The following is a 14,191-nucleotide window of genomic DNA, read 5'->3' on the forward strand; positions in this document are numbered from 1 at the left end:
GGCAGGTACACCAATGTGTGAGTGACAAATGCAGCAAGGAGTGAGCACCAAATACACTCAGGTCCACAGGGTATATCTGCCCAGGGATTGTGGGGAGGCACCCTAAACATTGGAGGGCAGGTACGCCATGAAATGTGGGATTCATCTACCTAAGTGAAATACAGATACTCCCAGGAAGAAGAGGTGGAAACACTCATGACTGAAAGGTAAACATGCTGACGTCTAGGAGAGAGATGCATCCAAGTCTGGCACGAGATCATCCCAGGTGTAAGGGAACAGATACACTGTGTTCTGAGACAGCCCGCATCCAGCAGTGAGGGACAAATATAGCAGTTTGTGAGGGGCTGACAGCCAGGGAAGAGGTCAGAGAAACAGAGGCAACGAGGAGTGATGAGCAGATGCACACAGGATTGTGAGACAGATACACTCAGGATCAAGGTGGACCCACTTGGATTTTCCTAAGAAAGATTGCACCGGTGTACTGCAGTAGTTGTGAGCAGAGAGGACATGCCCAGGGGCAGGCTGTGCTTTATACTTACTCAGGAATCCTGTGCAGTGATGTCAACTCTCCAACCATTTCTTGCAAAAGACTCTGGTCCTGGAAGTAAAAATACAGAACTCAGGAAAGACCTAGATCTACAGTATTGGAACACCAACTGATTTTCATGCACAGAGCCACCATTTTGGAAAGATGCCATGATGTCAGGCTAATTTGGAAAAGGCAAATGGCTGACAAGGGGTGTGCACAACCTGCTCTGCCCTCTTTCATCTTAACCTCTCTTTGTCCCAAATGGTTGAATATCCTTAACCTTCCCCCCTCCGGCCTTTGTGAGCATGGAGAGCTATTTGGGAAAGCTTCTGGAGGGATAGCATGGTGGTAACAAATATGAAGAGCAGTACTTGGAAGCCCAGCACCAACAATAATTGTCGTTGTTGATTTCCTTCTTCCTGTCCTCCTAATCTAATATGTACACTTGTAGGATAAAAGAGTTAAGAACGGGAAAGCAAAACTATTCTAGTGAATGGGCCTTCTAACCAAAGTAACCTCCTTGGAGTGAGAGGCGGCACTGTGAGTTTTCCAAAGCCATGCAATCAAGACCCAAATTCAGCTTTTCTTATTTCCAACCATGGAATGTTCACAACGCAGATCTGATGGGGGAGGGCATTCAAGCGGGCAGAGATGGCGTCCAGCTTCCTAAAGGTAGACCACTCCACACGTTGTGACAATTCAAAACGAAAGACACATACAACCTTGAGGAAAGGCTAGAATCAAAGGTCCTTTATGGAGGACTATACAAAATCATAGTGAAAGAGTAAGGCACAAGGAAGATGACCTATAGAGCAGTTGTGCCTTGGCAGCAGATTATTGGCTAATGCCACACATGACACTATCCTAATAAATGCCATTGTAAGGGCATTAAGTAGTGAAAGCCTGTCAGTTAGTAAGTTGTCTGGCAGGAGCAATTAACATTAAGAAGAAATTAAACCTTCTGAAAAAGTGCAAATCTGTAACTGAGCAGGGGGAGTGGTACTCTCCCAAATACGTATCCTCCTTTGACTCATACGATTACACTGGGCTTAGTGTGCATTTCATGTTTCACAACACTCACCTAACATTAAAGACTTTGTAAAATGGACAGCTTCTGAATTCTGTTGTGATAGTAAAATGCCTGCAACATCACTTACTCCATTGGGGGGTCCAAGGGCTGTCCGGATATGTTTCCTTGTCTAGTTTAATATTTTAGCTGGTTTCCAGGTTAACTAATATCCAAGGCCCAGAGTACTGATGTTCCTGAAGGAGGCAGATGCAGTTACTTTCAAGCTCCATTTGAAAACACGCATAACCCGTGTGTATGGTCTGTTGAGAGAAGCCATCACCAATCATTGGCTCTGGACAGCGGTGCCACGGATATACATACGGTGGGCGACTGGGACACCTGGCAGGTTTTGCCTACAGATTGGAAGCTCTGCTGTGAACAGGTTTAACCACTGGAGCACTGAGGATTGATTCCATGATTTATACTACCCCCATGACATAATATTGGAGATCACACTGTATACTTAATTTAGTGTGGCCATGCCTCCTTGTTGGTGCCTCCTATTTCAACTAGAACCCGTGCGCACCAGCATGCGCTCCCAAGCAAGTACCCTCAAGTACAGCTTTGCCGTGGGATGCTCTTCTCTTGGATCACTAAATTCTGGACATTTTACTCTGCTGAGGCGATTGCTTTACAGCTGCTCTCATGAATTGTTTTAAGTTTATATGTGTGTAATATATACTTAGATGTACGTTTTCTTGCTTGCAGATCACACTGTATACTAAATTTAGTGTGGCCACGGCTTCTTGTTGGTGCCTCCTATTTCAATTGGAACGCGCGTGCACTAGCGCGTATACCCAATCAAGTACCCTCAAGTGCCGCGGTGCAGCGGCAGGCGGCAAAGCTGGTTACTTTGGGTGCGAGCTTCCTTTGCTGCCAGAATAGCCGATGTGCCATTGCCTCTAGTCGGTAACTTGGTTGCTAATGGTAAACGTAAGCTGACCTTTAGCACCCCTCGCAAGCTGGCCGTAAAGTTAGTGTGTAATGCAGCGACTTCATAGACAGCTGCAATGCTCTCCGCCAACACCAACACAAAGCAATTGTATGGTGATATCAGGCCGTTTTGTCACGATGTGTCTGCCAGTTCACGTATCCCCAGATTAAATCTGTCAGTTTCACTGCACGAACCTGCAGATGTTCTGGAAACAGGTTAGTGCGGTGAAACCATGTCTAACGCTACCCTGCCATGGGCTGCGAAGCAATTCCGTATTTTCAAAAACACCTTTCAGCCTCTGAGTAGGCTGTAAATATGCTTTCACGTAACTCTGATGAGCTTCATAATGCCGTAACTCAAAGTGCTTTGACGCTCCAATCTTATTCGATCAAGATGTACAAATAGCCACCAATTCAAATCAATCTGTTACCTTTTCAACTCTTGGCGACACAAACCATACTGAATCTGCTGTGATTGATCTAGAATCTAATAGCTCTTGCTTTTTAGGTTGTGATGAGCCAACCAATCTATCACAGTCACCTATTCTGTTTGCCAACAGGTCTGAAGAGGAGTCATTACTAGCTTTGTCATACGCCGCTCCGACCGAGAGAAAACCAAATAGTCACATTCCTTATGTCCCGACACCTTTAGCTCCAATTTTACTGACCACTTTATTTGAAACCACGTTAAACGCCATGAATATGGTGATTATGTCTCGACTAAGACTATTCGAAAACCTTGACTCCACGCAAAACAATCAAGCAGTTCAAATTAATAAGATCAAAAACTGGCAGTCGGCTCACAACAAATTTAGCTAAACAATCCTACCTAACACTGAACCACATTCTAAAGATAATTTTTTACAATACTGCACAAATCTGGTACAATATGACCCAATCAAAGAAAACTAATGAAAAAAGCAAACACACATGTGTTGATGGTGGTCTGCCTTTTATTGATCAAATAATTCAGTCCGTTGCACCTGAAGTGCAGCAAGACGTGGGTTTTGACATAACAAAACAGGTAGAGCCTCATGAGAGTGTCTTCATTGTTAACGCTACACCGGACACTAACAAACGTGCGTATATGATCTTTGCTGCCCCAGAGAAAACCAGTAATGAAAGAAAGGGCAAACAAGTATTTCAGGAAAAAAAATCCAAAAACATAAAAGTGACGCAAACCTCCACTCATTCCACAACAAAACCCTTTTTTAAAATAACTTAATCTTCCTAGGTAGGACACAACCATAGTATCAGTTGTGGTCCTGAAAATATATTCACAAATAGACCAATCGAAAAAAGACAAATTGAATTTGAGCAACACAACCTGTGTACCTTACGCTTCACTTGATGACCTGATCATCGCAGCCTCACAATTACAAGAGGCTGAGACCAAAACACTTGTTAGGCAAGCTGAACCCCTAACAATTTATCTTACTAAAGTAATAGAAGCTCTACAAGCTGATAATCAAGTTCTTCAATTGAGAGGTCAAGAAATAAGGAAGGCTGTTGATAACTACATGGCCTCACAGAAAATCCCCCCCCTGATAAAAACGAATGCTGCATCTGAGTGTATACACAAAAGTACGCCCTACGGTATTGTAAATAATAAACGGACTAAATTACATTTTGTTATGGATTTATCCAGTTTGAAGCCAACACCAACTTGGGAGGATAAAGCCGAGTCCTCAGACAAAACCTTAATTCTAGCCCAAACAAATGGTTTACCCATGACATCTCCGATAGATGTACAAATTGATAGACGGGAGGAAATTAGATTAGCTGTTAAACAGTATATGGCTTCTCAAAATGCTGTGTCACAAACATCTAATTTACAAAATTCTCACAACGTTGTTACACAACAACATGACTCTGAGTCCCTGTACAACAAAAACCATGTGTTACTTTCCGAGAACCCTCTGAATAAAGTAAAAAGAAATTGCAACAAGAGTTTCATAAAATCTAATAACAACAGAAGAACAGAAGTAACCCTCATGCAGTATCTCAATATTTGCGGAAACAAATAATTTTTACCCGCTTATCATTTGTTGCCGTGCAGCGCCCTATCCTAAATACGATTTTAATAGAGCCAGCATACTAGCAATCTTAGCCAAAATACCCGCTTTAGAGGATATTGGCTCAATTGACATTGATCAGATCGAATTCCTCAAAGACAGAGATTCAGCCATATCTAGAATTTGGCTGAGTTCCAGGGTGGTGCTGAATACAATATGGTTAGCCAGGAAATAATTGTTTGCCTTGGGATTTGAAATTACACTAGTAACACCATCTGTGACTAATTTTACTAGCTCTCGCACGCTGGGACATGAGATCCCTGACACAAAACATTTTGTTGATGATCAACCAAAACTGCAAACTCTAAGACCCAGGCAACCTGTACTTATGGCAATACAAATACATAACTAGAAACGAATACTCTGGCCAAATCTATATCCTTAGTGAGTTGGAACACCAGAGGTTTTTCATATTTGTTGAAACTCAGAAAATGGTTTAGAACAACATGACATAGTATTATTACAAGAAAACATGGCTATCTGAAGTCCCCTATTGGGATAATTATAACATACTATTGAATGCAGCCATACGACCCAAAAAGGGCCGACCCATGTCAGGTATTTTAATTGCCACAAAGATCAGTTCTGGCATTACCCTTGAATCTTGGGCAACTCCTAACCCATTCACGCAACTAGCGAAATTGAAGATCAGTGAGGTTAACTTTGCCATAGTCAATATATATTGGAATCCGTCAAAACTCGGGCCCCTTCGGTCACACACATCGTGGTGGCTGGAGATCTCAATTTAAACTGCTTAGACAAATCATTGATCCAGAGTAACACTAGACTCATGCAATGGAATAACCTGATGCAAACAAGAAACATGATCATGGTCAATGGTGCCTTACAGGGGGATATTCCGCCCCACAATACTTGGAAGAGAGGACTATCCAGAGCTATAATTGACTATGTTTATGTGGATCCTGAGCTATTTTCTCAAGCAACTCAATTCCAAGCAATTACTTCGAAAGAGAACGATCACAAGATGTTAAATTTAAAATGGAAGATGATTAGTGAATCGAAAAGCAAAAGTCGCACTAAAATGCAAGGAACTTTAACGTTAAATAATGGCCAAAATAGATTTCATTGGACGGAAGGATCACTAACAAAATTCAATGCTGGACCAAATGAAGCACATACAAAATCTTTGAAGTACTATGGGCATAATGAGTTCGAATACAGTAACTTGTTAGTGTTATTTAACTTGTACAAACAAAAACAGCAAAAGGAAATTTAAAACCTTGCACAAATTTGACTTGCTTGTAAAAGAAATAAAATCACTTTATAGGCAAGAAAAGAAACTTGCCCTTTTACTACCTGTAGAGCTAAGATGGTCCGCTCTCAAGTCAACAAAAACAAGATATAAAAATTGCGCCCGCTCGCGTAAATCTGTATTGTTTCAAAACGACGGCAAAACAATGCTAAAAACGATCTGTAACAAATATTCAGCGCACACTTGGGCCCTTATAAATCAAACTAATGCAGATTCCCAACTAACTGTACAAAATCAACGGTGTTACTGAGACACAATGGGTGACTCATTTCTCCAATCTTTATGCCCGTCCAATGACCAAAGCAAGAGTTTTTCACTCATCTGCAACTGAGCATTTCCATTTTGAATTCACTGAAGAAGATATATATATTTTATAAACCAGGCTAGTCGGGCTCGAGGGCTCCTGGGCCTGATGGTCTCTCAAATTTGATGTTTAAACAATTTCCCGAAATGTGGGCTTCCATTCTATTCAACCTGTTCTCTCAGATAATAAAGAAACACCAAATACCAAAATCTTGGCGTCATTCGACCATTATACTAGTATTCAAGAAGGGTGATCAACAAGATCCTTCCAAATATAGACCAATCGCCCTTCTTGATACTCCTGGAACTATTTGTGCCTGTATTATTTTGAGAGATTTGAATGAATGGATTCAACTATCAAAGAATCGTGACCCTTTCCAAACGGGTTTCGTGGCGGGGTTGGGTACGGCCATCAACATAACTACCATAAACGCGATCAAATCCCTCTGTACATCTTGAAAACAGCCTTTATATCTGGCCTTCATAGATTTTAGATCCGCTTTTGATTCTATTGACAGGACATTGTTGCAGAAAAGCTGCAGAAACTCCAGTGTCCAACTTCTATAGTGACATTAATTGACCTGCCTCTCTCTGATACCTCAATGCAAGTGAGGCTGACCTTAGATGGACTTATGACAGCATCCTTTTCTACGCATAGAGGCCTTAAGCAAGGGTGCATACTGGCATCCACCCTCTTCAACCTTTTCATATTGGACATGGGGGAGAATGTTGTCAACATTAACTCTGATGCTCCAAAGCTGGGATCACAGCAGATCCCGTGGCTATTGTAAGCTGACAACCTCATTCTACTATCCAAAACACAAAGAGGTCTTCAGAGGTTGTTATATGGTCTGGGCTCATATGCACAAACGAATTAGTCTTGAGAAAACACAAATGATTGAATGTGTTAAACCCAAACGGCGCTAAACAAAGTTAATTACATGGGTGCTGCAAAAAAACAAGCTGTCGCTCACACCACACTATAAGCATCTAGGAGTCATCATAACTGATAAATCAAATGATAACTTATATTTGGTTAACAAAGAATGTAAATTGACTACTGTTACCTCCCAAGCTAAAACATTACTTTATACATTTGGCAAATTCACGTGTAGTTCTGTGATGGTGTACTATACTCAAAAAGCAGTGTCTATCATAACATACAGCGCTGAAATTAAACTGCAGCAAGAAAAATCATTCTGGGCCAAAATTGAAGGTAGGTTTGGTTCTTAACTTCCTTAACTTCCCCAAATCCAAACCAATTTCCATGATTCGTTTTGAATTAGGTGCACTTTCTCTTTTTGTCACTTATTCTTGGAAATGATGTTCTTTGCTCAGGAAATGTCTATTAGCGGATCAAATAGATAACCTTCGATACACTTTAGCATCATATTTTCTATTATCAAAACAGGCATTTTCACTGAAATGGAGAAACTTCACTCTAAATCTCCTAGCTGATGCAGACATATCTATCAAGCTTCTGTTACAAAATCTTTGCTGTGCCCAACTTAAACTCTACCAATATGATTAGATAATGGCCCTCATCACAAGGTTGGCGGAATGGGTTTACCGGCACTGGTAAAGATAAACCCATTCCGCCCTACCACGAGGTCTCCTCGCGGGACCCGCAATGGGTGCCTGGAAAAACCAGGCATCCATACCGGGTCCCGCGAGGACACCAGGGAGCAAACAACGGGCCCGTTGTTAACGGGCCCGTTGTTAGCTCCATCCCCATTCCCATTTGAGCCCTATGGGGGCTCAAATGGGAATGGGGATGGACCGGGTCGGGGTTCCTCAGACGGGGAATTACTGGGTCCGCCAAGGTTGCGATGGCCCGGTAAGTCCTCATTTGAGATACCCGGGCCCGGAATGCGGTAAGGAGACAACCATGCCGTTACCTCCAACCTCCTAATGAGGGCCAATGACTCTAAATAAATGTAATACTTATATAGATTTTTGGCTACAAAAAGTTCTGAGTTATGGCTGAATACCTAACTAAATACCCTTCTCTGCACTTTCGAAACCAATATTTGAGGTTAGGTTGAATCTATGGCAGACAAAGAATATTCTTGCCAGACGCGGTCTCCTTAGCAGAAAAGAAAATATGTGCTGATTCTGCGGAAAGAAGCTTACAAGGAAACTTTGCATCATCTGGTGGTGGAATGCGTTTCTCTATCTCAAAGACGAAATGACAATTTTAAACAATTGTCTAATGTTTATAAAATCATGTCAATTGATGATGGTTGGCAAAACATATTCTGTACAAACAAGGCCTCAATTAGAATTGCTACTATTCAGTTTATAGAAGGCCTTGAATTAAATGTACCCTAACATAGTGCATGGGAAATGGGATATGATTTAACACATGATAGAAAAAGTAAAAAGCCCATTGATGTCTATAATCGAAGGGCATTGCAAAAAATGAAAAATCCGATAAATTGTGACGAAATACAATGGGTGTATATTGTTTACAAAGATGTCCATTATATGTAGTGGTTCAATAGCACACAATTGTTTAATTGTATGTGATAGTAAAGTTGAACAGTAGAACTCTTTTTAATGTATGTCACAACCTGAGATAATACCACAATCTAAGGTGTTGCAGATAAAACTCCCACTGGGTGTTCCTCCATTATTGCGATAGTCTTGAGCGCGATGTATTAAAGACTCCCTCCCCCCCCCCAAGAGCACAGCCTGCAGAAACTTAATACACCTGTCAGGCCAGGGGCCTGAGGGAAAAGGCATGAGCAGCAACAACAGAGCTAGAGGAACAAAGAATAATGCAATAGTTCAGAAAATGCAGCCAAAAATGCCGGAATACAGCAATTACCACCCACGACTACCCACTCTTACCTGCTCAGCGAAGAATACCAGCAACCTACTTGTATTTAATGAAAAGGGGATAACAGGATTCGATGAGGCATGAGAGTCCCAATGTGTTCAAAAGCAAAAAATGTGGAAGCAGCAGAGCGTCCCAAAATCAAACCCAATGTGATACAGTGAGCAAAGTACCCAACTCGACCACCTATAAGTTCAGGAATCTCCAGTGGGCTGGTGAGTCAAGGGGAGTTAAGGAAAGTTTGCATATGGAAAGAAAAAAAACATTAAACTGAAACCAGGGAACGCAGCGCTACACTCACGCTAATCCCTACGAATAACAAAGTTCAAGACTCCAAGGCGTCACAACAGAAATGGATTGAGGAAAGGAATCAATGCAACGTAGCCAAGTTTGATAATCCAAGGGGGGGCAGTAGAGGGAGACAGGCGTCGGAAAACCAGAAAGGGACAAAGGCAAATGCAGGGTCCTGATTCGTATGCCGGGTCGAAACAACAGAGTAAAGGTACCTGAATACAAGTGCTCGTAATAACACAGTTAAGGAGCACCCGATGTTTGAAACAATAGGTATTAAATACAGAAGTCATGGAAAGAGGCGGAAACGAATTGCGTGCATGTCACGTGACTACGGGAAGGAGGTTGATGGGGAAATGTAGTTTTAGACAACTCTGTTTGCCGAATAACGCTGGGACAGATGCCAGGGTAGCCTCCAGGTGTTGCTAGGCAGTGCTGGTCATTGGGCCGGCTCTCGGCGGATCCGAGATCCGGTACCAGATGTGTAGCCGGATCTCGGGATCCGGCCAGAGTCAGCGCCCAAGCCCATGAACCGCGCTGGAAAAAAGAAAAAGAAAAAAAAAAAGCGCCCGCGACGGCAGCTTTTGCCGTTTACCGCAGCTCTGGCACTGATGTGTAATGCACAATGCTCACTACATGTACAACTGAAAGGAGTCAGCTGTACATGTAGCGAGCATTGTGCTTTACACACCAGTGCCAGAGCCGCGTAAAAGTCAATGCCGCCCTCGCGGGCGTTTTTTTTTTTTCTTTTTTTCACACAACAAAATGAGCCAGGGCTCATCAAGGGGGGCTGGCCTAACTGCAGGGGTCCTGCCGGCCCGTTAGGCCACGCCCCCCTGACGAGCCCCGGCTCAATGGGCTACTGGCATCCCTGCCAGGCAACCTTTTGTAGTGATACAACACCCTCTCCCCAGGTGGGAGAGGGTGTTGATCTCTGCATTTATATTCTATAGTCTTGCCTGGCAGGAGACAGGGCCTCGCCTATTCAGCCTTAATGGTGGCGCTGCCCCTTGCCAGCTGCGTGGGGGCAGCGTCACCATTAAGGCTGAAGGGGTGAGGCCTCTGGAAGCTGAGGGCGTTTTCCTGAAGACTGAAACTCCACGAGTTTCAGTCTCCAGGAAAACGGCCTCAGCTTCCAGCGGCCTCGCGTTTTCTCCATAATGGTGGCGCCGGCCCACAGGCATCTCCTGCTTAAAGGGATGCCTCGCAGGTGCGGCGCCACCATTACGGCTAAAAGGCATTTTTTTCTGGAGCCTGAAGTTTTCGCACACGAGCAAGAGCTTCAGGCTTCAGAAAAAAATCCTTTTTGTGTAGTGGCCGGGGCTGGCAGGGGAGATTAGTGGGCCCCACAGGGCCCCGCCTCAAAGGAAATTTCGGAGCCTGCCGGGGCTGACTCCCGGCAGGCCCCGTCCCACTTAAAGCCCTGGCCGGCGGTAAAAGGCAATGTTACCGTTGTGGGCACTTATTTTTCTTTCTTTTTTTAAAATGATTTATTTGATTGGATGGCCACTACCAACCCTGCCCCCTCTAGACCACGCCCCCTGTGCCCCCCCCAACTCCTCCCCCACCCTGGCACTTGTGGGATCCCCCACCACATTTTTTCCATTTCCACCACTGTTGCAGGCATCCCTAGACGCTGCTGCTGGGAACCCGGGATATGACAGTATTTTAAAGAAGTTAACAAGTTTTTAGATGGGAGAAGGAAAAAAAAACGAAAGTGCTAATGTTATATTATTGTAATTGATTGATGAAATTGTTTTAATTGTCCTTGTCAATTGACATCACTTTTTCTTTACATTGTCTGTCCTATTTTTCAAAGTTTGTAAAAAATAAGAACATTTTGTATGATCAAGTTGTGAAATGGAAAATTCTGTATGTTTAATTTGCAAATTAAAAGGTTGATTTATTCACCCAAAAAATAAAATAAAAATAAAAAAAACAAAAAAAGAAATATCCCAATAACCTTGGGCAAAAGCTTAAATCTCATTCTCAGCCATTCATGCTGTCTCCTGATAGGGACCTTGCTTGAAATAAGAATAGAACAAAATAACCACTGAAGGAAAGACACAACACAGGATTAAGGAGGGCAAAGGGATCATTCTTATTGCGTTACATGTCAATGAATGATATTTTCACGGCTAGATCATTTGTAGGGAATCTGAAATATTTCCGCTTTAGGGATTAATATAGGATAATTTGAAAAAAGGTATACATTACCACAGCAGTGTTCACCCTAAGCCTTTGCCTATTGCAGTGTGCACCTATGTCAGGCCCTGGCACACATCAACTGACTACTAGAGAGAAGCCCCTGACTACATTAATGTTACCATAAGGGAAATGTCCTCACAGTGACTGTCATGGAAAGGAGAACTCCCTAAAATGAAGAAAAAAAACTATTATCAGTTCATCCCTCTTCCTCTATCTTATGAAGGCGAGTCATGTCAGGGAATCATGCAACTGTGCTACCACTTTTAAGAAGGAGTTTAGTCCCTCTCAAGACCCTACTATTTATTTTATGGCATTATCACAAAGAAGCTCCAAGATCCTGTATTTGGTTTCCTTGGGCTTCCCCTGCTTCTTATTGAAAGGCTCGGGGGTAGCCTGCATGGCTTATGTATCTCTGTATCTGACTTTCTGCCTCTTATGGGTTTTGATTGGATTGGCTTTACTTAATAAGCCACTTCTTAGTTGGTTTGGCATTGTTTCTCGCCCTTCCTTTTCCTGAAATCTTCCTTGTGACAATTGCAGTCAACGGTGGCATTGTTCTACTGTGTGACTTTGTGGTAGCTTTTCCTGTACAACTGTTCATTGAGGGTTGTCCTAGCACATACTTATTTTTACAGCTATAAGCATTGGCAGTCAAAGACCAAGCACTGCCAGGTACACCTTTACAAGATAATGGGGGTCATTACGAGGTTGGAGGTGAGGGATTACCGGCACCGGTAAGGGTGCCGATGCCGGTAATCCCTTACCTCCGTATTCCGAGTTCCCTTTGCAGGTCCTTCCTTACCTCCTGCTTTTAGCAGGAGTTAAGTACGGGACCCGCAAAGGTACCTCAGAGGTAATTATGGTACCGTAATTTACAGTGCCGTAATTACCTCCTTCCCCATTCCCATTGAGCCCTATGGGGCAGAAATGGGAATGGGGAAGGGCAAAAGGTGAATGGGGAATTACCGGTCCCTCCAACCCTGGAATGGACCAGTAATTACTCCATTCACCATGCCAGATTTGGGACGGTTTTGGAGGCAACCATGGAGCTAATTACTCCATGGTTAGCTCCAAACACGGAATCAGGACCAATGACTGTGATGAGGAAAGACGACAAAGGGGCAATGCTCGGATGACTTCCCAGTATCACTGCACCAAGTCCTGCTCTTTCTCATGACAGTCCTAGATAGACTCCATACCACCCTTCGGTGTGACATGTGTCTTCAACCACTGTAGTATTGCTTGGGTAGTAGTAATAGAATTGCGTGTTATTGATGATGTGCTTGGTACCCAGGGTGGTGCCATGGGCTAGAACCTCTGATAAATGTAAAGGTCTGGGGAAGTTGCCTTTTCCCCAGACATTACTCACCCTCATAAAAGTGTTTCAAGGAGCTTGGGAAGACAGCAGGACTTAGTATGGGGACGCAGATACTGCAAAGGCGAGACTGCAGTGTTCGTGATCTGCCCCCACCACTACCCCAGACATCACTCTTTCACTGTCAGCAGGTTTCTTTTGCCCTTCATGAAGCTGCCACTTTCAATTAGTGCAAGGGATGGTGCACTCAGTTTGGTGGACACCAAAGGAATCCACACTCCACATTATGTCTTTCTTTCTTCCCCTTTCATGCATGCTGGACAACTGTATTTCGTAAACATGAGTTGATGATTGTTAGAAATTGAGCAAGGATGAATTTGGGCAGGACTTACATGTCAAGTGATTTTGACACATTTTGTATTTTTTTATTGTTGTTTTTAATCAAACAAATTGATTTTTACAACTTGCAAAGTTTTCTGATCATGACCTCGTCTGAATGGTCAACATCTACGTCGCCGAACTGTCAAAATAAACCGGTAAGCAGGACTATTCTCCTAAGTCAACTTGTGTTTCCAGTGTTAAAGTGTTCGAGATCTCTTGTTGAGTTGATATTATGTGTTGCAGAATTTTAAAAGTGGCTTTTTGCCATGTTGCTTTATCTCCGCTAATCATTCTGAACCACAATGTTTCTTCATCTGCCATATGTGGGTTTGCGAAGAAGGACTTGATGTATTGGGACCTCACCCATTCCGTACCCGGGCAGTATAAGAGGAGATGGCCGATAGTCTCCTTCTCATTAGGGTTTTTACAAATTCTGCAGGTGTTCGTCGTTGAAAGTCCTCTTATTTTTCGAATCTCGTTCGTATCTAGGAGGTTGAGCCTGGTTCTTAAAATGAAATTGCAAGCTGGCCTGCTTGGGAATTTCTTGATGTATCCTTGAAGATCGTTTAACTTTTTCCAGATAGGTGGCAAGTGTGTGGTGACTTTGCATCCATCTGCCTTTTTTAGTGTCTCGATCCAGTCCAATTCTTTTAGTTTCTTCAGGACTTTGTCCGGGTTGCTAATTAAGTCGTCTTCTCCACACAGTGTTGTTTCCAAAAGAAGTTGGTTGTCGATTTTCCACCATTCCAGCATTTCACAGTTGGAATCTCCCAGAGCTTTGTTTATCAAAGTATACAGGTATTATTGGTATTATTAGTGAATAGGCTGTGCAGTATGACAATCACGTGGCATGTCGCAAATAATTTGGTGTAATAAATACGTGAGAATACTTGTAAATAGCACATGCATTGTTAGCTTTATATTACTATTAAATTGCAAAATTAGAATCCAGAGTTACAGAAATGTCAAGATATA

At 42.9% G+C, this 14,191-nt stretch overlaps 1 protein-coding gene across 1 annotated transcript in view; it reads right to left on the reverse strand.

Annotated features, from left to right (window-relative positions):
* LOC138503825 (uncharacterized) overlaps nt 1-14,191 on the reverse strand; it is a 121,050-nt gene that overhangs the window by 103,699 nt on the left and 3,160 nt on the right. The window contains exon 2 of the mRNA XM_069623872.1: nt 540-598. Coding sequence (XP_069479973.1) covers nt 540-577 — 38 coding nt within the window. The 5' untranslated portion in view covers nt 578-598. The remainder of the gene's footprint in view (nt 1-539; nt 599-14,191) is intronic.

The sequence above is a fragment of the Ambystoma mexicanum genome, chromosome 11 (genome assembly GCF_040938575.1).
Source record: "Ambystoma mexicanum isolate Mex_15411 chromosome 11, UKY_AmexF1_1, whole genome shotgun sequence".
In the NCBI taxonomy this organism is placed as follows: domain Eukaryota; kingdom Metazoa; phylum Chordata; class Amphibia; order Caudata; family Ambystomatidae; genus Ambystoma; species Ambystoma mexicanum.